Source organism: Trachypithecus francoisi, unplaced genomic scaffold, assembly GCF_009764315.1.
Source record: "Trachypithecus francoisi isolate TF-2019V2 unplaced genomic scaffold, Tfra_2.0 Lachesis_group21, whole genome shotgun sequence".
In the NCBI taxonomy this organism is placed as follows: Eukaryota; Metazoa; Chordata; class Mammalia; order Primates; family Cercopithecidae; genus Trachypithecus; species Trachypithecus francoisi.
In genome coordinates, this window is record NW_022681467.1 from 59,916,031 (window position 1) to 59,940,703 (window position 24,673).

A 24,673-nucleotide genomic window follows, 5' to 3' on the forward strand; every position below is an offset into this window, starting at 1 on the left:
ACCAAAAGTTAATCCTGACTTTTCCTCTTGTGTGTTCCCCACCCCTGCCCCCAAGCTCCTCTCTCTCCCCACCCCACCTCCACCTCTTCAGCGGTGGGGGATGCAGCCTCTCATAGTCTCCCAAAGCACCCTCCCCCACCACCGCCACCGGCCCCCACCCCAGCCTGGGAGTTTTGCTGAAGCTGACCCGAGGGAAGTGGTGGGAAAGATGGATGTTGTCTCAGTACCTGCCATACCCAGGCCCTGTGAGCGGACAGGACAGACCACCACACCGCGGCTGGAGACGGCTGGGGAGGAGTGTGAGTGGTCCTCAGAGGAAACAGCTGCGCCCAGACCTGGGCGGTGCCCGGCCTTGTGTGGGCTCTGAGCCCTGCAGGTGTGCAGGGAGGCCCCCCTGCTCCAGCTGTGGCTGACTCGGAAACAAGTCCCCCCCACTCCAGGAAACACATACTCACTGGTGGAGGGAAGCCAGGTGCTGGGGCCCATTGTCTCTGCCAGTGCCTTTAGGACCCTAGGGGAGGCCCAGCGACAGCCCCCATCCTGCCCCCTCCCCAGGAAAAGACCCCGCTTTGTAAACACAGAAACAACCATCGCTCCTCCCCGCTCTTCCCCCTCCCCATTAAAATCCGGAAGAGCCAGCGGGAGGTCGCACCTGCTGGGGGAAGTGAGTCCTTGTTTTGGGGGAAATGAGGAGGTCAGGCCTCTGGGGGCAGGGCAGGGCCGAGTGCGCTGGGGAGGTGGGCAGCCCTGGGGCTGGACGCGGGTTCCCGGGTCGCCTTCCGGCCTTGCTCCCTTCGGGAGGTCCCGACACGGGCGTCCTCGCAGTCTCCCCGCCTGGCCGGATTGTGACAGCCGCGGTCAGGGGAAGAGGCGGCCAGGGCTCCCCACCAGGTGAGCAGGCCCTGTCCTTGGCGCCCCCTGCCCGGCTTGAGGCCAGGGGTCCGGGCTGCGGCCCGAGATAAGCGCCGCGCCCGCCGCCGTTTCCTGCACTTCCAGCGCCGCCGCCGCGCGCGGCTTCCTGTTTTCTCGCGCTGGCGGGCGGGGGCGTGGGGGACGGGACAGGGGTCGTGGGGGATGGAACGGGGTCGTGGGAGATGGGGCGGGGTAGTGGGGGTTGGGACGGGTCATGGGGGATGGGACAGGGGTCGTGGGAGACGGGACGGGGGTCGCGGGGGACGGGGCGCGGTCGCAGTAGACGGGGCGGGGGTCAGGGGGACGGGACAGGGGTCGTGGGAGAGGGAGCAGGGTCGGGGAGGATGGGGTGGGGTCCCGGGGAACAGAGGTTGCGGGGAGCCGGAGCAGGCCAGAGGAGTCTCAGTAAGAACGAACTTGGCCGGCGCGATGGCTCCCGCCTGTAATCCCAGCACTTTGGGAGGCCAAGGCGGGTGGATCACGAGGTCAGGAGTTCGAGACCAGCCTGGCCAACACGGTGAAACACCCGTCTCTACTTAATAATACAAAAATTAGCCGGGCAGGGTGGCGGGCGCCTGTAGTCCTAGCTCCTCGGGAGGCTGAGGCAGAAGAATCGCTTGAACCCGGGAGGCGGAGATTTCAGTGAGCTGTGATTGCACCACTGCACTCCAGCCTGGGTGACAGAGCAAGACTCCGTCTCAGAAAAAAAGAAAAAAAGAAAGAATGAACCTAGGTGCTCCAGGAGACCCTGCTCCTTCTGCAGGACTGGAGCCGGCTCTTCAGGCTCCTTCCCTGGCCTGGGGCAGAAGTGGTGGGTGGGCTGGATGGAGGTTGAGCCAGTCCCTGTAGGGCCTTAGTTTGGAGGGGCCTGTTTGGGATTGGAGGTTTGCAGCTCTGGACCGCCTTTTCCGGGGCAGCTGTTCCAGTACATGGGTTCCAGGTACTTAACCTATTGTTCAGACTTTGTTATTAGAGATATACATTTTTGCAATTTTAATAAAAACACATCTACACCAAACATTGTACACAAATGTTCATAGCAACATTATTCATTATTCATTATCAATAACATTATCATTATTCATGATAGCCGAAAAGTAAAAACCATCAGTGTCCATCAGTTGCCGAATAAACAAAATGTGGTATATTCATAGAAGAGAGGAGGATACTCAGCCACAAAAGGATTGGAATGCTGACAGGCCACAGCATGGGTGAACCTCGGAAGTGTGCAGGGTGAACCAAGCCAGACACGAAAGGCCACTTGTTATCCCACTTATAAGAAATGTCCAGGCCAGACACTGCAAATCCACAGAGACCAAAAGCAGTTTAGTGTTTATCGGGGCAGGGGGCAGGAAAGACTAGGGAGTAATGGGTTTCTTTTGAGGGTGATGAAAAGCTCTAAAATTAAAGCTGGGCGTGGGGGCGCACACCTGCACTTCCAGCAAGGTAGGGAGGATCACTTTTCAAGGCTGCAGGTGCTAAGATCGTTTCTGTGAATAGCCCCTGCACTCCAGCAGCCTGGGCAACATAGCTCTTAAAAATAAATAAATAAAGGCCAGGTGTGGTAGATCATGTCTATAACTCCAGCACTTTGGGAAGCCAGGTGTTCAAGACCAGCCTGGGAAACATAGGAGTCTCTACAGCAAAGCAACAAGAAGCATAGCTCTGAGGTAGAGCGTTTGACTGCAATAGACAGGATGCTCTAAAATAAGATAGTGGAGATGGTTTCCAGCCTTGTGACTGCAACAAAACCACTCCATTGTAGACTTACATTTTATGTAGGCTTTGTAGAATGTACAAGTGGAGCGGTTTAGTTTTCTGGGGTGCTTTTCCTGCTGAGTGGTGGGGGCTGAGTGGTGGGAGGCTTGGGTCCCCACATGCGCCTTTCTTGCCTGCCCCAACAGGACCTTGCTGGGGTCAAGTGTGCTCTTTGGTGTGTGGCTGGGTGTGTGTGTCTGTGTTGGTGTTCCCAAGGGTGTGCAAAGTGATGACTGTATCTGCTGGGGACAGAGGTGTACCATACCTGCTTCCAGCCCCCATTTTCTCTGACTCTGCCCCTAGGCTGCCTGCTGGGGAGAGTTCAACACCTCACTCAGCTCACTCCTGGGACAAACTGGGTCCTGGGCATGGGAAACGGGAGGGGAGCTGTGGCCAGTGCCAGGCAGGGCTGCTAGAACTTCTCACCAGGAGCTAAGGCCTGACTCAGCAGGAGGAGGGTGGAGACCTCCCTCGGAGCCTCAGGGAAGAAGGCAGACAGGGCCAGAAGTGGGAGGGGTGTGCAGCTGGTGCCAGGGCTGGAGCACCCAGGCCCTGGGGCTGTGGTCCTGCCTAGCAGGGCTGTTCAGCCTTTGGCGGGTAGAGGGGAGATCCCTGGGCTGGGCCCTGGAAGAGGCCGTGTAAGGAGACCCCACCCACCGCTGCCGAGGGCCACAATTGGAACCAGGTGCCCTCAGTGGAAACCTCTTTCATGTCCCCTTCTGATCCTTCTGGGCATTTCCAGCCTCTGGGCTGGGACTTGCTTCAGCTGGGGCCCCCCACTAGCCCCCCACCCTGGCACTTGGGGGAGGGGCTTCTCACAGGTACCCACTCTGTCCCTTCCTCACACAGGCCATGAGGCTGTGTTGCCACCCAAGGTGTCTTCCAAGCTCTCCATCCCATTGGTCTAGAAGGGGGTGCAATGGGGGTGAGGAGTCCAGAATAGGGGATGCGTGCTGGCTGTGAGACTGCCACTCTGGCCTCCCCTAGGCTGTCTGTCTGTGTCCGTGGGTGTTACTGGGGAAGGCGTGGCTGGGGAGATGCCCAGCCCAAACAGGGAGTCACTGGAGGCCAGGGATGGGGGCTGTTCACATGAATTTAGTCAGCAGGACAGGCTGGGTCTGTTGTCTCTCTCCTGCCCTGGTTGGGGGTTAGGGGAGGGGCAGGTGGTCTCATGCCTTAGTCAGCCACTTGCAGACTCTGGCTGCTGGGTCACCCTCTGGCTGAGGTCCCCATGGAAGGGGGTGCATCTTGGGCCTGCTGACCCCAGGGCTCCAGGGAGTGGGCCAGAGCAGGAGTTGGTGGCCATGAGAGCTGGGTGTGGCTTGCACTCACCGGTGTGAGCATTTATCTCATGGTATGAGCCCATGAAGAGTCCACACTGGTGCCTCAGAGACCCCCCACTCCCCACCGAAAGACAGATGTGGCTTGTGTCCCTTTGGGTCTCACCTTCTCTGCCTCCCTGCTGTGCACTGGCAGACAGTGCTTGGAAGACATGGGCAATGACCTCGGTGTCCTGTGGGCTCTGTCTGCGCCTGTGCCTGCCTGGTGCATCTCTCTCTACCTCTGAGCCTGTCTCCTGCCCTCTTCAGCATGGCTGTTTCTCCTTGTCTGTTTCTGTCCCCTCTGCATGTCTCTCTGTCCCTTTGTCTTTGAGTTCTGTGTGCTCTGCTGCCAATGTGGTGGGGAAGGGGCCCCAGGTGCAGCCCCTACTGGGGGCCCATCTGAGGGGTGGCACTCATGCTGATTAATACAGAGGTGACATGCCCTGCTCCAGGGAAGGGTAGCCGTAAAATAGCCCCATTTCACCCCCTCCACACACACACTCAGGCAGCAGGCACAGGTCCATCCCGCCCCAGGCTGCACACCCACACGCTCTCCCCTGCGTGAAGGGCCACACTGGGAGTCTTATTCACACACACACACAACCACACAGACACATTCTCAGAGGCGTGCACGCCCCCTGTACCTGGGAGGCTGAGCCGTGAGCGACTTTCCACACCAGGGCGGTCAAGTTTCGCTCTCCCCACTGACTCCCACCTATGCAGAGGGGGTGCTGGGGCAGGATACGCCCCTCCTCTTGGCTTATACTTGCCAGGCCCTAGGGAGTGCATCTGGGTGTTCACTTCTGGGGGTGATAGCTCCAACCTTCCCTGAACACGTGGGCTCGAGGTCAAGAGGACCAAGAGGTCAGCATGGAAAGAGGGTGTCCAGGCTGGGCGTGGTGGCTAATGCCTGTAATCCCAGCACTTTGGGAGGCCGACGCGGGTGGATCATGAGGTCAGGAGATCAAGACCATCCTGGCTAACAGTGAAACCCTGTCTCTACTAAAATACAAAAAATTAGCCAGGCGTGGTGGTGGGCGCCTGTAGTCCCAGATACTGGGGAGTCTGAGGCAGGAGAATGGAGTGAACCCAGGAGGCGGAGCTTGCAGTGAGCCGAGATTGCACCACTGCACTCCAGCCTAGGCCACAGAGAAGACTCCATCTCAGGAGAAAAAAAAAAAAAAAGGGTGTCCAGTCCTCCTGGGGACTAGTGTGATACGGCTCCAGAGTTGGGGGGTCTTGGGATGTAAAGCCTAGGCTCTCCTGCCTTGGTCATCGACCCTGTCTCTGGGCAGAGCTGGACAGGTCACCCGGGTTGGGGGAGTGCTGTGGGTGTAGCAGGGTGCTGCCCTCCCTGGGGTGAGTGAGAACAGCTGACAGAGACCCCTGGAATCTGTGTCTGCATGTGGGCTGCCAACCTGCCAGCCTCCCTCAGGAAGGGTCCCGTACTGGGCAGCCCTTGGGCATGGAAGTTTTAAGGCAGAGGCAAGGGCAATGAAACCCTGCCAGGGATGTGAGGTGATTGCTGGTAGTCTGATGTCTGATAGGCTTGAGTTAACATCAGGGTGGGACAGGAGGGGAGTGGAGGGCTGGGGGGGAGTGTGGACCCCATGCCTGCTACCCACGCTGTCTGGGCTGTGTCACGGAAGGAGGGAGGAGTGCTATGGGGCTCAAGCTAGGAGTGAGGCTCCCTGGGGGCGATTAGGAGGGAAGGGGCGTCCAGGGCTATTTGGGGGGAACTGCTCTTCCCTCCCTGCAAACACCACAGATGTCAGTGTGCAGAGGAAAGGCCGGAGGCTTTATTGTGGCCTCTCCACCCGGGGACCCAGCCCCAGGCTCCTCCTTTACAGCAAGCAAACATCTGTATTCCTCACATTTCAAAAGCCTTTGCCACAGTGACGGCTCTGATCACTGAAACTTCTTGGAAAAAAAGTTTAAGAGTTTAAGTAAAAATTAAATATATTGTATTAGGTATAATTTTTTAAAAAGGCAAAGTAAAAAATATTAATACAATCTGGTTGTAGAAAATACACGGCAAGAAAAGCAACAGGTGCCTCAAAAATGTAACCCTGGCAACTCTGCCAACAGGTCCTAGGCTCCGGCTTCCTGGAAAAGCCCCAGGACACGTGGGAACTCCAGGCACCATCGCAGGGGCCCTCCCGAGGGCAGGTGGCCCAGAAGCCCAGGAAGGGTGGCCTGGGTGGCGGAACGGGCACAAGACCGAGCATCACTGGCTCCTAGGGGGCTGTGACATGGAGCCAAACATGCACGCGTGCGAGAGGGTAAAGCGGGCAGCGACGCGGTCGGATCGGTGGCGGGGGCTGCGGGAGGAGGCGCTGCAGGGAGCCGGGCGGCGCCGGCAGCCTAGCCGGAGATGCACGCGCTGTAATAGACCGCGCTGCTGGCGTCCGACAGCGCGGAGATCAGGCTGCTCTCCTCGGGACAGGACATGGCGCGCGGGCCCAGTTTGGCCAGTGCCACGTGGTACGGCAGCCCGGGGGCGTCGGGCCGAGTCCGGCTGCAGTTGAGGTACTGGTCGAACTCGGTGAGGTCCACGTCGGCCCAGAGATCGGCGGCGGGCCCCAGCGGCTCGGCGTTCTCCAGCGGCGGGGCCTCGGGCGGCGGCGACAGCGGGCCGGGGTACGGGCCGGGCGTGCCCAGGGTGCTGTAGTACAGGCCAGCGAGCGGCGCCACCGGGGGCGCGGTCCTGAGCGCCTCCGCCAGGGGAGCCCCGTAGCAACCGCCGGGGTCCCGGGACAACTCGGTGGGCGCGTACGGCGCGCGGAAGGCTTGCAGCGCGCAGTCCTCGGGCGCCGCGGGCCGTGGGAAGAAGGCAGCCTCGCCGGGCTCCAGGCCGTCCAGAGGCGAGCGCTCGGGCGTCGGCAGCCCCAGGCAGTCGAACTCGGCGCCCAGCGGGGACAGCTCGCGGAAGGCGCGAGCCGAGCCAGGCGCCGCGGGGAAAGGCTCGGGCGGTGGCTGCGGGGGCGCTAATCCGGGGAGCAGGAGGCCGGGCTCCAGCCGCCGGGCCTTGCGCGCCTGCTTCTTGCGGCGCGGCCGGTACTTGTAGTTGGGGTGGTCGCGCAGGTGCTGCACACGCAGCCGTTCGGCTTCCTCCACGAAGGGCCGCTTCTCCGCTGCGTTCAGCTCCTTCCACGCTTTGCCTGCGGGCCGCGGGCGCCGGTGAGTGGAACGCCGTCGGGCGGGTGAGCGCCGAGCCCTCCGTGCGCCTGGGACGCCCTCGAGGGTTCGGCGCAGCCCCCGTACGCCGCGACCCGGGACCCCCGCGCCCTCCATCCCCCCCGGCCCGAGCCCCCCCGCCCGCTCCCCCTTCTGCCGCCCTCCCGCCGCTCACCCAGCATCTTGCTGAGCACCGCGTTGTGCAGGTCCGGGTTCTGCTGAGCCAGCCGCTTGCGCTCGTCCTTCGCCCACACCATGAAGGCGTTCATGGGCCGCCGGATGCGCGACTCGTCTGCCGCCTGGCGTTCCCCGCGGCCGGCCGGGCTGAGGCCATAGCGCCCCGGCTCGGGGCTGCGCGGCGGACTGCGCTGCGGGCTGGGCGGCGAGGCGGGCGCGGCGGGCGCGGCGAGGGCGGCGGGGGCGGCGGCGAGGCCGCGCGGGTCAGCGGCGGCCCCGTGTCCCGGGGCCCATGCACAGTCGCGGCGGGCGGGCGGGTCGTCCTGTGCGCCGTAGCCGGGCGGCGATCTCTGCATTCCAGCTGGGCGCGGCCTGGGCGGAACGGAGCGCGGGAGCGCGGCGGGCGGGCGGCGGGCACTGCGGAGCCGGGCGCGAGGGCGGGCCAGGCCGGGAGGGCGGACGGCGGTGGGGACGGCGGTGGCCTCGGGCCGGGCGGGCGCCCAGATATAGCGGCTCGGGGCCAATCGGCGGCGGGGCGGGCGGGCCGGGGCGGGTCGGGGCCGCCCTCTCCCCGGGGGCTCCCTTTCTTCTCTGGCCGGGCGGCATTTCGCGGAGGCCTCCCCCGCGCACAGCCCCCCCACCTCCACCGCCACCTCTCAGAAGGAGAGACCCCCGGGTGGGAAGGAAAGGGCCGCCGCTGTGGGCCGGTGCTGCCAGACTTTCAGAGGCGAGCTGCCACCCACCCACGGAGTCGGACCCCCGGGCAGTAACTGGGGGAGGGCGGCAGTGTCCCGCTCGTTGCCGTTCCCCGCACCCCCCTAGGAAGCTCCATGGGGAGGAGAGGGCCCTTTTGCACACCAAGTTCTTGGGAGGCTGCCTTCCCAACAGCCGGTAAGTCCTTCCTGGAGTGCAGCGCCCTCAGAAAAGCCCCCGTCTTTGGGGAGGCGCTCTGACTACCCAAGGGCGCCCATGCACAACGTTCCTGGCAGCACCAGGGACTTTGAATGCCTTTATGGGACAAGGTGGTCTTCATGTTTCTGTCCTCACTCCCAAACCAACTCTGGCACAAGGCAAAGCTGACACAGGGAGGGAGAGAGCAGAGGCCCTGGACAGAGCCCACAAAGAGAAGGGGGAGCAGGGATGCAGAGGCTGTGGCCTCCTCCCTGCCCACCTCAGGGCCCTTGGGGAGGGGGCTGGGACCCGCAGGGCTGTGCGGCTCCCCTGCCCAGCCCAGGCCACCGCTGCAGCAAGAGGCAAGGCCGACCTGGGTCCTTCCCGCTGGCCCCTCCCTGGATCCTCTGACCTGGGGAGGGCCGGGTTCCAGAGGAGCGTCCGGCTTCCTGAATTTTCACTGTCCCCTTCCCACCCCATCAGGAGGGGATCTCGCCTCCAGAGCTGAGGGTCTCCCTCTGGACGTCCTCCCCTCCCACTGCCACACATGGTTCTACTGGAGGAGTGTCGGGTGTCCCCAGCGGCCCTCCAGGCAGGGTCAGAATCCCCCCCACCTCACGGCACATCTCCTCATAGCCTGGAGGCTCCGCAACTGCCCTCCACCCACCACCATGCTGGGAGCCCCATGGGTAGAGACCACAGATCTTGGTGACCTTGAGCCTGTGTGGCCAGAAGCTCTTGGGTCTCTGTCCCTGCCAGCCTCACTAGGCCACATCCAGCCTGTGCTATGAATGGGGGGGCCCCATGTGGGCCTTGCAGTGCCCCTCAGAGGCTGTTCCTGAACTGTCCCCAGGGGCGCTCCTGCCCTGAGGCCAGCACCCCCACAGGGTCACCCCCACCGAGGGCTGTCGCGGTCGGTGTCCAGCCCTCCCCAAAGCCCCACATCACAGTCTGTCTCGACGCCCATCGTCCCAGCATGCGGGGCTGGGTCTCCCAGTCTGGCCTCCAGGTCTCCCCTCACTCCAGTTTGCCCCACGGGCCTAGCACCTCATTCACAGACACTGAACCAGTGCTGGCTAATGGGGGGCCCTTGGGACACCAGGAGGTGTGGCCTCTGGCTTTTCTGGGGAGGCAGGCAGAGTTGTGGCCACAGGGATGGATGGGCTTACAGGCCTCTGCCGGGTGGTGCTAGTTCCCCTTCAATCTCAGTGTGGGTGGCTAGACCCTTGGCCAAGTCTCAGTGTGGGTGGGCCTCCTGGGCAGCTGGCAGGAAGGTGCAGGGGGGTGGGGAGCTGTGTGAAGACCCCCAAAGGGCTGCCACTTGGCAGAAGCTCCCTCTGCTTACAACCTTAGGGATGGAGTCTGGGGTCACCAGGGCCTGGCTCAGCCTGGGCAGTGGCTGGTCACTGGGGCCTGGGAAAGAGGTCCTCAGGGTCCTCTGCAGCAGCCCTCACATGTTGGGAGGGATTTGCAGTTCCCTGGGGGCTCTGCTTGGTCCTCTGCCACCCCTGAGAGCCCAGAGTCACTGGAGCTGCTCTAAACATAGTGGCAGGCAGTGTCCGGCATGACCTCATCGCCTCCTCGTCCCCTACAACACCCACCAGCAGCCGCCTTGCCTGGCGCCAGCCAATGACCCACCCTCTTGGCTGGGCTGTGCGACTCAGGTGTCCGGCTGTCATGTCCTGTGAGCCAGGGCTGGGTGGGGAGCCTCCTGGGTGCTCCTTTCTCTCCACATGACAGGGAGGAGGCCGGCAGCCCCGGCCCAGTGTCCAGATGGGACGAAGTGGGGGTAGAGACCACAGTCAGGGTGGCGTGATCTGGAGTCCCAGGGCTGGGGGGACTCTCCAGGGCGGTACAGGGGATGGTGTGGGTGTGGCCAGCTGTGCTGAGGGAGGGGCATCCGATGTGTGTCTGTGCATCTGTGTGTGGCCTGTGTCTGTCTGTCTGCCTGGGTGTGGGGTGAGGGGGACTCTAGTGCTGGAGGCTGCCCAGGGCCTTGGGAGCCAGACAAGCTGGACTCTCCCAGGAAGAGATGAGGACCCATAATAGGTCCAGGACCAGGGGTCCTGCTCCATGAAGTTTGGAGGGTCCTCAAGGCTTCTCTGGCCACTGAGCTTGGGCCCCAGCCTTCTCCAAAGGAGGGCACGCAGTTCATGAGTCTAGGAGCATTCCTCTGCCTCTGGAACCCCACCTCAGTCTATCCTGGACCAGGTGGGCTACGGCTTACCCTTGGGAGGGAGCCTATCTGTAGCCCCCAAACCCCAGTCAGAAAGGCAGAGTTTGGGGGCAAGCTTTCTCTACAAGGGTGGGACTGGCCTGGGCACTGAGTGGACACTGTCCTGCCTACCACCTGCCCCTCTCCCTCAGCCTGGACAGGAACCCCGGCCTCCAAGTGAGGCCTGCAAAGGATGCTGGGTAGGCCCCCTCGGTGGCTGTGGGTGGGGGCTTGGCTTGGCACGGCTCCGGGCCGGGATGGCGGGACCTCCCAGGCACTGCCTGGGCACAGACCTCCCAGGCTCCCGCCAGCCCAGCCCCTGCGGCTGCAAGAGCAGCGAGGCTGGGACCAATTACCGAGTCCGAGGGGCCTGGACCCTCCTGCTCCTCAAGAGTGGAGGTAGGGGTTCCTGTTGGATGCAGTTTCAGGTGGAGGGGGCTCTCTGGCCTCCCGAACTTTGGCTGTCTCCAGTTCAGATCCTACCTTCTGCCCACAGCTGAACACCTCTTCCGCAGGGAGCCCCCAGCCTTCCAGCCACTGTCCTCGAGAGATGGCAGCATCTTGGTCTCCTGTCGGCGGCCTTGGTGGGCTTCCTTCGGAACTCACTGAGACAGGTCCGGCTCCTCGGGAGCTCTGTATTTAGTGGGCCTTGTCCTGGAGTTGCGGCTCCAGGCCTAGTGAGACATGGCAGAGGCCAGGGCAGGGAGAGTGTGAGGCTGGGGTGAGGGTCTATGCGGAGGCCGCACGATGCCTCAGAAACAGGTGGACAGTTGTGTGCGTGTTTCTCTTGGCCAATGACAGGTCCGGTTCAGGTGGCCCTTGCCCAGGGACACAGGCTTCTCCTGGCTCTGTGCCTTCCAGCTCTCAGTCCTGGTACGCACAGTGTCACTGGGCTTCTGATAGCTGCCGGCCTCAACTCTGGGAGAGGGCAGGTGGGGCGGCAGGAGGTGCCTGTGCTTTCCTGGGCATGAGCAGGCATGAGAGGTGCATGTGCTCACCTGGGCAGCGCCTCTCAACTGTTAGGTGTGGGGTTAGGGTTCACCTGACGATTTGCCACAGTCCAGTGGACCCGAGAGTTGCATGCAGAGCTGGGTGTCAGTGCAGATTGGGGAAGGGTCTGAGGGTGCAGGTGCGGGGGGCTGTGCCGGGGCCTGCAGACTGGGGTGTGCGGTGCGAGTGGGGGAGGGTCTGAGGGTGTGGGTGCGGGGGGCCGTGCCGGGGCCTGCAGACTGGGGTGTGCGGTGCGAGTGGGGGAGGGCCTGAGGGTGTGGGTGCGGGGGGCCGTGCCGGGGCCTGCAGACTGGGGTGTGCGGTGCGAGTGGGGAAGGGCCTGAGGGTGTGGGTGCGGGGGGCCGTGCCGGGGCCTGCAGACTGGGGTGTGCGGTGCGAGTGGGGAAGGGCCTGAGGGTGTGGGTGCGGGGGGCTGTGCTGGGGCCTGCAGACTGGGGTGTGCGGTGCGAGTGGGGGAGGGCCTGAGGGTGTGGGTGCGAGTGGGGAAGGGTCTGAGGGTGTGCGGTGCGAGTGGGGAAGGGCCTGAGGGTGTGCGGTGCGAGTGGGGAAGGGCCTGAGGGTGTGGGTGCGAGTGGGGAAGGGCCTGAGGGTGTGGTGCGAGTGGGGAAGGGCCTGAGGGTGTGCGGTGCGAGTGGGGAAGGGTCTGAGGGTGTGCGGTGCGAGTGGGGAAGGGCCTGAGGGTGTGGTGTGAGTGAGCTGCTTTTGTAGTCTGAGGGGTGATGTGCCAGTGTGGTGTCAGGGTCTCTTCTACTCGGTGCTAAGGGCCAGCAGGACTGAGAGGGGTGGGGCCTTCTCTGGGTCGAGGGCCACAGGGGGATGGTGGGGATGGGAGTGCTAAATGCACAGGGTGGGGCTGGGCTGCGGGCAGCAGATGTGCTGTGGACAGTCAGGGTTAGGTCACCTGCGGCGAGCGGGGCTTCCTAGGTGTTCCCAGGGCCCTGGTGATGTGGAAGCTGTTCTCAAATTCTGGGGTGTTGTGCTATGGTGGGCATGTACCTAGGGTGTTATCAAGGGCTGTGCCCACTTTTAGGGGCACTGGACAGGAGTCGGGGTGTCAGAGCAGCTGCTTGAGCTCTGCAGGGACCATCGTGTGGCCCTCGGGGTATCCTGCCCTAGGGGCAGCTGCAGGGCCACTTGTGTCCCTGGGTGTTGCTGCCTGTTGTGCGGCCTTCCCAGGGCTGTTTGTTGATGGGGGGGTTCCATGGGAAGCAGGCTGGTGGGCTGGGCTGCTCTGGGTTTCTGAGGCAACAGCAGGGAGGGGCCAGGAAACTGCAGCTCAGGAAGGAAGGCTGGCCTTGCAGGAGGAGGGAGCCTGGGGCCAGCTTAGGCTGAGCAGGCGCCAGACATTCTGTCCTGCGGCCCGGCCCCCACTGGCTGGGAGCTCCTGCCCAAGTTCTACTGGCCCCACCCTTGTCTCCACCTCCATGCTTGTATGGCTGCCTTTATTCAGACCTTGGTGGCTTGGGCTTGGGTCTGTGGGTGACCTGGTCCTGTGCTTAGGTGAGCCCCGGTCCCTTTGTGGCTCTGTATAGGCCCCAATGGGGCTCTCGGTGTCCCCTGCACTGTGGGGCATGTGTTAGCACACTCTGGTCCCCAGGGTCCCTGGAGGGCAGTGTCCACTCTGACTGCCCTGTCCTGGGCTGGCCCAGCCTCCTCCTCCCCGGCCAGGTTGGGAAATGGGGAGAGGGAGAACACCCTCAGGGGTCATCTGTCTCCCAGCCACGGAGGGGCACTGCAGGGCTGGACACCTGAAGCTGTGTGTTTCTTTCTGTTGCTTGTCCTGGCATTGGTGACAGCCAGCTGGGGCTGCCACATGGGCTAGAGGGGGCAGGCCTGTGCTCTGGGGGCTCATCCACCCCTTCTTGCTCAGGGACTGGCAACATCTATCCGTCCATTTGTTCTGGGGCAGCTGCTGTGTCGCAGACCCTGTATTAGGGTCAGGAATTTGGCAGAGAACAAAACGGACAGGTCCCCGCCTGTGGGAAGCTTCCATTTTGGTGAAGAGACAGACAGTCAACAAATCCACAAACAGGCCAGTGGCTCACGCCTGGAATCCCAGCACTTTGGGAGGCTAAGGCGGGCGGATCACCTGAGGTCAGGAGTTCGAGACCAGCCTGGTCAATATGGTGAAACTGCCGTCTCTACTTGAAAAAAAAAAAAAAAAAAAATTAGCTGGGCGTGGTGGGCTCCTGTAGTCCCAGCTACCCCAGAGGCTGAGGCATGAGAATCGCTTGAACCCGGGAGGCGGAGGTTGCAGTGAGCCGAGATTGCACCACTGCACTCCAGCCTCGGTGACAGAGTGAGACTCTGTTTCCAAACAAAAACAAAAGCAAAAAACAAAAATTAGCTGGGCGTGGTGGCACATGCTTGCAATCCCAGCTAGTAGGGAGGCTAAGGCACAGGAATTGTTTGAGCCTGGGAGGCGGAGGTTGCAGCGAGCCGAGATCGCGCCACTGCCCTCCAGCCTGGGCCACAGAGCAAGACTGTTTCAAAAAACAAAAGTGAAACAAAACAAACCTAACCAAAAACAAATCCACAAACAAGCCAGAACGTGGGGTGCCAGGTGTAGGGAGGGGGCTGTATCAGGGTCACGCATGGATTTTGCCCTGGGGGGTTCAAGGGAGGGGTCTTTTCACAGAGGGAGGAGCATGTGCCAAGGCCCTGGGGCAGGGAGGTCTGCTGGCATGAGTGGAGCAGCGGGTGCAGAGGGGAGGGGATGAGGCTCAGAGGGAACAAGGGCTGAGTGGGGTCTGGGAGAGTCTTGCATTTTCTGAGTGAGATGGGACCTTGGGAGGTTCTGAGTAGAGCATGATCTGCCTCAGCTCAGCTGCTACGTGAAGATGCGGCTGTGCAGGGCAGGAGGGACGGCTCACCGCCAGCGGAGAAGGCAGGGGGCTCTGCTTCTGCAGGGGGGCCTGGCCAAAGTTGGCTCTCAGCCCCTGCTCCGGCTGCCCCGGGAGTCTGCCTGGTCTCTCTCTGGGAGGCGTGGGCCCCTGGGAGGTGCCACCTCAGGGAACCCTGGTTTTGCTGCCCCATGAGTCGGGTCTCCAGGCTTCACCCATAGCCCGACCCCACGGCTGCCTGGGGCCTCTGGGGAGGGGGAGGGTGGAGTGGCCGCCAGGCTGGCGGGCTGGCAGGGCAGCATTTCTGGGAATTGTGTGGGGGAAGTGCATTGTTAGAGCAAGCCTGGAGCGGGCCGCCAGGGCCGCCACTGGCCTCTGGGGATGCCTCCTGCCTCCCCCAGCGTTGCTTCTGTGGGAGGGAGCTGGGACTGGGCCAAGGCATGGGCTGGGCTGGGGACTTTCCGAGAGACGCTGCCCTGGGCAGGTGGCTCTTCCCATTCTGCAGACTGGGTGACTGAGGTCCAGAGAGCCAGCTGCTGCAATGGCAAAGCCAGGAGCAGTGGGCCCAGTCCCCATCCCCTGCCCTCATCTGCTGGTGCCTGGGACAGGGGAACACTTGCTGGACCTAAGCCCCGTCGCTGACCTGCTGGTGGGCATCCAAGGGAGGCCTGGGTGGGGTCCACTGGGGACACAGCTCGGCAGAGCCCCCAAGGTGGGCTGGAGGGTCTGATGGAACGGGGCGCAGAGATGGCGCCTAGGTGCTTGGGCTGTGGGAGGGCTGCCCATGGGGTGGCAGGGGGTGGGGGCTCCTGGGGCTGCAGGATTCCCTGGCCCCCGCTCTGTGGTTGCAGGAAGCAAGTGGGGCTCCGTGTGAGTTTGGCAGCAGGAGGCTTCCCACCGTGGCTCTGCCTCAGCCAGAGGGGAAGCATGGATAGCGGCCACCGGGGTCATGGCCGGCTTTGGGCGGGCAGGGGGCGGGGGACGCAAATAGAAAAATAAATAGCCTGAGCTTCCGAAGTTTCCTGGACTCAGGATGGGGGAGGGGCAGGCCTTTGGGCCAAAGGTGCGGCCGGCCCTGTGGGGTGGACCAGGGGGTTTCTCCCCAGACGCCTGTTGGGGCCAGAGCTGCCCCCTCAGACCTCCAAGGTGGGACACATCTCCTCCTTAGAGCCCTCAGGACAGGGCCCTGTTGCCTACAGAGAATTCCTAAAGGCCTATCCATGTCTCTGTCCATAAAGACATCGAGTGTGGAGGACACCCTGGAGGAGGAGACGGAACCCTCCTGGCTCAGTCCCAGGTGAGGCTGGCCACAGGTGACCACAGAGACCTAGCCTGGTGTCGTGCAGCTGCTGGGTCTGTGAAGGGGAGTGGGGCACTCCTCACCCCGTGGCAGCTCCTAATCAGGAGGCCTCTCCCCTCCACCTGCACGTCATGTGGCTGTGGCTCCCAGGATGAGACAGGCTCGGCACCCGGAGTGGGTGAGTGAGCGTCCCTCTCCTTCATCAGCACTGCCTCCGCTATGAGCCACCCTTCTTTCAGGCTATGTGCATTTCCGACTCTGTTCTCAGGGTTTAACCGAAACCCTAATGTGGCAGAGTGGGACCCAGGCCTTGCCCTCTGGGCAAGTGGCTCCCTGTGTGTGTGAGGCTCCCGCCTGCCTGTGTGCGTGTGCACGTGTGCCTGCACACGGGGAAGGAAAGTTTTTCAGCTGCTGAGGATGGGAGTAGGGGCTGGAGCAGCACCCTGCAGGGACGCCCCACAGGAAAATCGATGGTTCTGATGTTCTCAGCCTCTGGGTGCAAATTCCTGAGGGCACAGGAACGTCTGGCACCCCTGGGCAGCTTGCTGGGGGAAGCTCTGTGGAGGAGGACGTCCCGAGGTCAGTAAGGTCCAGGAGGGGTCTGCTGGGGGGCGGGAATGCTCTGAACAAGGTCCCCAAAGTCCGGAGCTCCTGAGGGATCCGGGACCAGGGGCACTGGGGAGTTTCAGGGTTGGTCGCCGCCACAGCCCTCACAAGTGAGGCTGCTCTCTGGGACTGGCCACCTTCTTGCCTCGGCCACTTCACAGTCCTGGGGGGCAGCTGTGGCTCTTGCTGGGAACCAACTGAACCACCCTGGGACTTGGGGGTGGGGTGGTGCTGAAGTGAGGCTCACCCGTCCGTGGCTCACTCCCGCCACCTAGAGGCCACTGTTCCTCACAGGCACAGGGCCAGTCACCTGCCTCCGCCCAGGGGGCAGGACCTCCCCACCGGACTGCGGGCTCTCTGATCACCGTGATGGGCCTACACCTCTTCCCCTGCAGCGGCTGCTTCCACGCAGGACTGGAGCATGTCAGGGTTTGGGGCTGCTGTCCTAGGGGAGTGGCTGCGGCCTGCAAGTCAGAGGCCCCCGCCTTCTTTTGCTAACCCCCTTCCCTGCCTGTCCTGTCCACCCCTTTCTCTCCATCACCTGCCCCTGCCATGAACCATGAACCAGTGACCCCATCCACACCTGTCTGACCAGGCTCCCCACGTGCCCTGACGTAACCCCGTAGGCTGGGTCCACAGCTGACATCGCTTCCTGGGGAATTCCCGACCTGCCAGCCATTGTTCTTAAGACACCCCAGCGGCCGGGCGCGGTGGCTCAAGCCTGTAATCCCAGCACTTTGGGAGGCCGAGACGGGTGGATCACGAAGTCAGGAGATCGAGACCATCCTGGCTAACACAGTGAAACCCCGTCTCTACTAAAAGAATAAAAAAAACTAGCAGGGCGAGGTGGCGGGCACCTGTAGTCCCAGTTACTCGGGAGGCTGAGGCAGGAGAATGGCAGGAACCCGGGAGGCGGAGCTTGCAGTGAGCTGAGATCCGGCCACTGCACTCCAGCCTGGGCGACAGAGCAAGACTCCGTCTCAAAAAAAAAAAAAAAAAGACACCCCAGCATCTCGAACTCCCTCTATCTGCAGCCTCTGTGGGCCGGGCCTCCACTAGGACCTCCTGAGACATGTCAGGCTCCTTACGAGCTCTGTCTTGTGTGGCCATGCCCAGGGCCCCAGGAGGTAGAAGACCAGCGGGCATCTCATGGAGGAGGAAAAGGGCCCGGAGAGGGACCTCAGCTCCGGCTCAGCAAGGGAGTCCCACCCAGTTCCCGGCGTCCTCGTTGAGGCCCCTCCTCCACGGTGCACAAGGTAGAATTCATGGGATCATAAAGGAAGCCAGTTCTACCAACACACGGTTAGGAAAATATTTTCTTAAAGTGTGATATCAAAACCCAAGTGCTTCTTTACCAAGAACAAGATGTGACCACTGGGCAGCTTCTGCAGTTCCAGCCGCAGCCAGCGTGTGGGCACAACACAGTTCCCATCCGTGCCAGCTCAGCCACGGGCCCAGATGACCAGATCTGGTTCATGGCCTTGTTCGTAACTGAACGAACGACACCTTTCTGCTAGAGGTTGGTATAAAGGAGATGATGGGCCGGACGCGGTGGCTCACGCCTATAATCCCAGCACTTTAGGAGGCTGAGGTGGGCGGATCACCTGAGGTCAGGAGTTTGAGACTAGCCTCACCAATATTATGTAACCTCGTCTCTACTAAAAATACAAACATATTAGCCTGGAGTGGTGGCGCATGCATGTAATCCCAGCTACTCGGGAGGTTGAGACAAGAGAATTGCTTGAACCTGGGATGCGGAGGTTGCAGTGAGCCGAGATTGTGTCACTGCACTCCAGCCTGGGCAACAAGAGCGAAACTCCGTCTCAAAAAAAAAAAAAAGGAGATGATGGTTTCTTCCCACCAGTTTATTTTCTGTCAGGGGTTTGGTCTCTGACTCCCTGGATTGTTGAGACACCTTGCACCCCACCAACACTTCAACCAGAACTGGGCTTGGCCCTCTCTCCTTTCTGCCTCCACTCTTAGGAACTTGCAGCTATCTGGGGTCAGTTCTCCTCCGTGCTGTCTGGGCTGCACCTCCTGCCCAGGAGGGGCCTCTCTGTGCTCCAGCCCTTGCCAGCATCTCAGGATCTGCAGTCCTGATACTTGGAGGTCTCCCCCACCCCCAGCTTGAGGGCTGGCTTCCTTTCGGTGGTCTTCAAATCAACTCACCCTCGGCTGTTGGAGAAGCCTGTGTGTCTGGCCAGGCAGGCTCCATGGATGTGTCCAGTGTCTTCATGGATGGTGGGAACCAGCTTTGAAACCCTGGCCACCCAGAACTCCGAAGCCACGCTTTCTGGGGTTCCTGCTGGTTCCTGCACAAGGGCAGTTCCAGTGTGGCTTCTACAGGACCCTGGCCAGCTCCTTGGTCTGGTTGCCAGCCATTGAGAGGATGGCTGAAGGGTGGGTGGCTCCAGCCTCCTCTCGTGTGCCTCTGATGAAGCTGGACCCTTCAAGTCTTTCTATATGCCCAAACTATGGAATTCTTGCCACGAGGACTTGCTTGGATGGTCTAGGCTGGAAGCCCCAGCTCAGTGAGGGCAGAATCAGTCAGTATGGAAACTGTGTTCATCTATTAATAATAATATAATCATGTAATATCACAGGGCCTCTATCTTTGAAAGACTTTGCTCCTCACAAGGAATTCTATGCTCTTTCCTTATGATTGAGGTTTTTTTTTTTTTTTTTGTGATGGAGTCTGACTCTGTTGCCAGGCTGGAGTGCAGTGGCATGATCTCGGCTCACTGCAACCTTTGCCTCCTGGATTCAAGCAATTCTCCTGCCTCAGCCTCCTGAGTAGTTGGGATTACAGGCGCATGCTGCCATGCCCAGCTAATTTTTTTTTTTTTTTTTTGTATTTTAGTAGAGACGGGGTTTCACCATGTTGTCCAGGCTGGTCTCAAACTCCTGAGCTCTGGCAGTCCACCTCCCAAAGTGCTAGGATTACAGGCATGAGCCACTGCGCCCGGCCTGAGTCTTTTTTTTTTGAGACAGAGTCTCACTCTGTCACCCAGGCTAGAGTGCAGTGGCACAATCTGGGCTCACTGCAACCTCCACCTCCTGGGTTCAAGCGATTCTCCTGCCTCAGCCTCACAAGTAGCTGTGATTACAGGCATGTGCTACCACACAGGGCTAATTTTTGTATTTTTAGCAGAGACAGGGTTTCGCCATGTTGGCCAGGCTCTTCTGGAACTCCTGACTTCAGATAATCTGCCCACTTCAGCCTCCCAAAGTGCTGGGATTACCGGGGTGAGCCACTGCACCTGGCCAAGATGAGTGTCTCTCTCTCTTTTTCTTTTGAGACAGAGTCTCGCTGTTGTCGGCCAGGGCTGGAGTACAATGGTGCTATCTTGGCTCACTGTAACCTCCGCCTTCTGGGTTCCAGCAATTCTCCTGTCTCTGCCTCCTAAGTAGCTGAGATTACAGGCGCCCGGCACCACACCTGGCTAAGTTTTGTAATCTTGGTAGAGAAGGGGTTTCACCATGTAGGCCAGGCTGGTCTTGAACTCCTGACCTCAGGTGATCCACCTGCCTCAGCCTCCCAAAGCGCTGGGATTACAGGCATGAGCCACCATGCCCGGCCAAGATAAGTCTCTTAACTGACCATATTTTCTTTTCATTTTGGCTGCTGGGAAGCTCAGTTATATCTGATTAGTGCCACAGACAGCCCAAGGGACGCTCAGCCCATTCCACCTGCCACCTGGCCTCATAGTTCCTTGGCCTGAACTTGAATGAATATAGGATCCACAGCACTAAAGACAGCGGCTTCTTGGTCCACAGCCTCCCCCAGGATTGTGCCCTCTCCAGCAAACCACTCAGCATCTGCATTACTGAGGAGTTGGCAGGCATTGGTGGGGATGCTGGCCCCGCACCTGTCCTCGTCCTCAACCCTCCCTAGGCCTGGGCCATCTCTCTGGCTGCCTGCAGTCTGGCCCTACCTAGGGACCTCCAACAACAAGGGCAATGAATACTAACGGTCATGCCCCATCCCCTGCTCTGTTCTCAGGCATGTGATGTCAATCAGCTTACATCATCTTGACGGGAGCCCTGTGAGGCAGACACTGTCGTCAGTCCAGCTTCACAAGTGGAGAGACTGAGATACAGAGCGGTCAACCTGCAGAGCCCAGAATCTAATCCCTGGTAGCTGACTTGGGAGGCAGAGGCCCCCCGCACCTCGCGAACCCCAGCAGTGGCCCCTTCTAGATGCCACGTCCAGCTACCGCGCGCTTACACCTGCAGGGCCCCACAAGAGGCCTCCCAGTGTACGCGGGCCTCTTGAAGAGGTAACCTCCACTCAGAGGTCCGAATGACCCAAACTCGGCTCTGGGAGGCTGGGGACGGCCCTCCAGGCCAAGAGGGGAGCGCGCAGGGCTCAGCGGGGCCCAAGAGCAGGGCTGGGGGACAGCAAGGCCCGAAGCAGGAGGAGATAAGGGAGCGGATTCCCGGGCCTCCTGGGCCCCAGTCGCTCCAGGCTGTCTGGGCCCGGGAGGGGCGTGCCCGGGGCGCCTCCCGAGCGGGTTATAGTGGGACCACGAGTCTCTGCCGGCGGCGGGTCAGGACTACGCTTCCCAGGAGGCTGTGCGCGCCGCGTGGCGCCTGGGAGTTGTGGTCCAGAGCTCGGCGAGCGCGGGCGCGGCGGGCGGGGCGGGCGGGCGCGTGGACTACGCGTCCTAGGATGCCGCGCGCGGCCGCGGGGCCGAGGGTTTGAACCGAGGCTCCGCCGTCCGCGGCGGGGCTGCGTCGGCTGCGGCGGGTGCGGGAGGCGGCGACGACCGGGGCCGGGGTCCCAGCCCGGCTGCGGAGGCGGGCGCGACGGGTGCGGGGGTCGCTGCTCCTGAGGCGATGATGGGCAAGGAGGAGGAGATTACGCGGATCGCCCGGAGGCTGGACAAGATGGTGACCAAGAAGAGCGCGGTGAGGGGCGCGGGCCGCCAGGACCCCGGGAACCCCGCCCCGCCGAGACCCCGTCGAGCCCGCCGACCCCGTTAGGGCCGGAAGACGACCTGAGGGGCAGGACGAGAGCCCTCCCCGGCAGAGACTTCCGGGACGCAGGGGAGACCCCCACCCGTGGCCGAGACCCCTGCCCAGAGCCAGCCCTGCCGTTCACCCCCGCAACCCCGGCAGAGGCCGCGATCGGGCCTGGACCTTGTCCCGGGAGAGCCACCCGCTCTGGACTCAGACCCCCCCTGGCCCGCAGTCACAGGCTCCACACCCTTCCCTGTCCCTTAACTCCAGACCCCCAGCCTGGCCCGTCGACTCCTTCCTTGGCCCCGTCCCGCCTCTGGGAGTTCCCGGGGTGTTCGGGCCTCCTTTGCGGCTGCCCCAGCCCCTTGCCTTCCTCCATCCCGGCCTGGGCATCCTCACGGGCCGAGCCCCGCCCCCAACTCAGCCCTCTCCCACGCTCCGTCTCTTAGAGCATTTGTCACGCTCCGTTTCCCATAGCATTTGTCGCCAGCAACAGTTTGGAGTCTGAGGTTGGATCCCTTTTTCTCCTGGAGCTGCCGTGCCTCCCCTGCCTCTTCCTGGCCCTTGTCATCCTCCTTCACGGCCAGCCAGATACCTGGCTTGCCTGTGGGGCCCGTTTTCTTCCCTGTCTGTCCCCACCCCACAAGAACCAGGTTTCTCTAATAAATTCTCTCCCTTCTTTAGCCAGGACTTAGCCCGCAGTAACTTGGGTTGTGGGTAGTTATGTGGACACCCTCTGAAAAGAGCCGGTGTGCTTATATAAGACCCGGGAGATGGGGCAAGCCTCCTCTGGGAGCGTCTGGGCGCTGGAGCCTCTGGCCAGCTCTGTTCACTGCGGCCTGGGCCTCTGTTGTCTTCGGCCACAGCCAGACTTTGGAGGAGGCTGTGTGTAAGGCCTTTGAAGGGGCCAGGCCAGTGGGGGTCCAGTTCTGGAGTCATGACCTTGGCAACCTCTGCACCCTCGCGCAGAAGCATCTTTAGATGATGCTGCCTGCCTCCTGGGGGACGGGGAGGGGTCTGGCCGTAGGTCATGTGGAACTCCTGGCAGGCTCCATAAACGTGACCTGCGCTTTCCCATCCAGACTGTGAACTCCTGGGGCAGGGCCCAGCTGTGTGTCTGCCAGGCCAGCCCAGGGCGGCGAAGGTGGCTGAGTCATAGGCTTTGGGTGATTTGTGCAGCCACCCCAGGGCTGTGTGACTGCAGTAGGGGTTTGGGGGATGCTTTTTGGGCTGAGCAGGGTTGAGTCTGGGTTCATGTGACCGGGGTTCTGGACTGGGGTCTGCACTGGGAAGGGGTGGGCTCCCACTCATTCCTGCTGGGTGCAGCACCTCATCATTGCGTTCACACACACCCCTGGAAAACTGGTCAGCACAAAGTAGGGGTCTGTGAACCATCCATAGCTGTTTCCAGAGATGACCCGAGAATGGAGTTGTAACCCTTGTTAAAGGAGACAAAACACAAACGATAAAAACTGTAGGTGGGAAAAGCAAAGGTGGGTCATGGAGCTAGGGGAGGGCTGGGTGGGGCTAGGCAGAACTGATAGGGGGTTTCTGGTGGAAGAACAGCTTGAGTAGAAGCCCCAGGGGAGAATGAGGAGGGGAGGAGGGCACTGTGCAGTGGGGCTCCTGGGGGTCCCATTGCCTGAGGTCCCCTCGGGGACTTGGGGGCCAGGTTTGGGGGATTTTATACCTCTGGTCCTGAGCCCACTGAGAGCCACGTAAGCTGGTGCAGGGCTTTCAGGGAACCAGTGCCCTTGGCTCTGGCTATCGCCTCAAGGCTGGACTCTGTACAGCCCAAGGGGCAGGGCCTGCCTGGGAGGGTTTAGCAGGGGCTGCGGCGTGAGCAGACATGCCACCCAGATTGCTGGGGTTGTGCGGGGTCGGGGTCGTGGGACATCTGATCAGGTCACCTTAGGGCAGAGGGAATGATACACACGTGGAAACACATGCACGTGTTACAGAGGAGGTGGGGGCGTTGCAGTTTTAAATAGGAGAGGCCTTGCTGAGAAGGTGTTGTTTAAATAAAGCCCGGGAGGGAGGAAGATGTCCTGGGAGGCTGTCCCAGGCAGTGGAGCTGCAGGTGCAGAGGGCCTCAGTGGTGGCTCAGAGCCCTTGGGGAGCACTGAGGAGCTGTACCTGGTATGGAAATGTGGCCGGTTTGTGCCTGGCCTCATCAGTGTGTGAGGACCTGGAGGAAACGCAGATCTTGGGTGGGGAGACAAGGCAGAGAGAACGGGGTGCGTTTCAACTGTCCAGGCGAGGGGTGCTCGCCTGCTTGGGGGCAACTCGGAGGCCTGGAGGATAGATGAGGGGGCTGTGGGTCTGTAGGTGTTGGCTGTGGCTGTGCCTGAGAGTTTGGCCTCCACAGCTGGTGGGGGGTGCGTGCTTTGGGGAGAGGCTGCCCTGCACATCAGGGCATGAATGCACAGGGGAGTGAATGAACCTGGGGCTGCACTTTCACCTGGGTGTGGCCCTGGCTGCTGGGGAGGGGCCATGGCTCTGAAGCCTGATTTGCCAGGGGAGCTGGCATTTCTGTTCTGGTTTGGGTCAGTGACCTGAGGTGGTTACAGTGAAGTCAGTGAGGTCATTGCCACGGATGTGGGTTACAACCTGGAATGCTTGAGGCTGCAAATCCCCTCCCCTTCTTGACTGAGCAGTAAGGGCTCCCTGCTGTGCTGCAGGAACAGTCCTGGGTGTCTCCAGGTAGAGGAATTTTGGTTTCTTTTTGACCCCAGGTTGAGTCTCCAAATTGTCACTGCCTTGTGTTCCCCTCCAGTAGGCAGAAGGAGGTGATATTGTCCGTTGAGATCTAAAGTCCTTTATGAAGGTCCTCCTTCTCCTTCCAGGAGGGAGCCATGGATCTGCTGCGGGAGCTGAAGGCCATGCCTATCACGCTGCACCTGCTCCAGGTAGGTCCCTGCCTGCCCCAGGTCCGGGACAGCTCCTGGGGACAGCCCAGGAGATGGCAGTTCTGAGGGCACCTGGCAGGGCTTCCCCACCCTCCCCACCGGGCCTTAGTTGGCATAAATGCCTGTTCCTGAGGAGAGGGTCTCTGCCTTTCTCTGGGCTCAGTGGGACAGGGAAGGGAGTCTGAGGATATTGGGAGAGGCATCTACCTCCCTGGCAGGTCCTGGGTTCCTGTCCTGTGGGAGCCACCAAGGGTCTGCCAGGAGGATCTGACCCCTAGGGTGGGCCCCTGCCTCCACCTGACTCAGACCACTTGCCTTGTAGTCCACCCGAGTCGGGATGTCTGTCAACGCCCTTCGGAAGCAGAGCTCCGACGAGGAGGTCATTGCACTGGCCAAGTCCCTCATCAAGTCCTGGAAGAAGCTCCTGGGTGCGGCTTGGGCCAGTGCCCACTGAGTGCTGGGACCAGGGCCCCGAGAAGTGCTGCCTCTGGCTGGTCAGCACAGTGTAGGGTCCTGGCAGTGCCCACCCTGAGCCAGGTCACCTGGGAGTGGGGCAGTGGCAACCCCAGACCATGAAGCACCCAGCTTGG

General features: G+C 61.6%; 2 protein-coding genes across 11 annotated transcripts in view; one reads left to right on the forward strand and one right to left on the reverse strand.

Moving 5' to 3' along the window:
* The first annotated feature begins 623 nt into the window (after positions 1-623).
* TCEA2 (transcription elongation factor A2) overlaps positions 624-24,673 on the forward strand; it is a 29,314-nt gene continuing 5,264 nt past the window's right edge. For 3 of the 10 annotated variants that reach the window (XM_033187057.1, XM_033187058.1, XM_033187059.1), the window contains exons 1-3: positions 20,606-21,123; positions 24,021-24,083; positions 24,406-24,511. In XM_033187057.1, coding sequence (XP_033042948.1) covers positions 21,052-21,123; positions 24,021-24,083; positions 24,406-24,511 — 241 coding nt within the window. In that variant the 5' untranslated portion in view covers positions 20,606-21,051. The other 7 variants (XM_033187062.1, XM_033187061.1, XM_033187067.1 and 4 more) reach the window with 7 other exon arrangements.
* Positions 5,770-7,823, reverse strand: SOX18 (SRY-box transcription factor 18). Its single transcript, XM_033187056.1, has 2 exons — positions 7,345-7,823; positions 5,770-7,153 (listed from the first exon to the last, which is right to left on the reverse strand). The coding sequence occupies exons 1-2, from the start codon at positions 7,700-7,702 to the stop codon at positions 6,357-6,359; spliced, it is 1,155 nt and encodes a 384-aa protein (XP_033042947.1). The 5' UTR covers positions 7,703-7,823; the 3' UTR covers positions 5,770-6,356.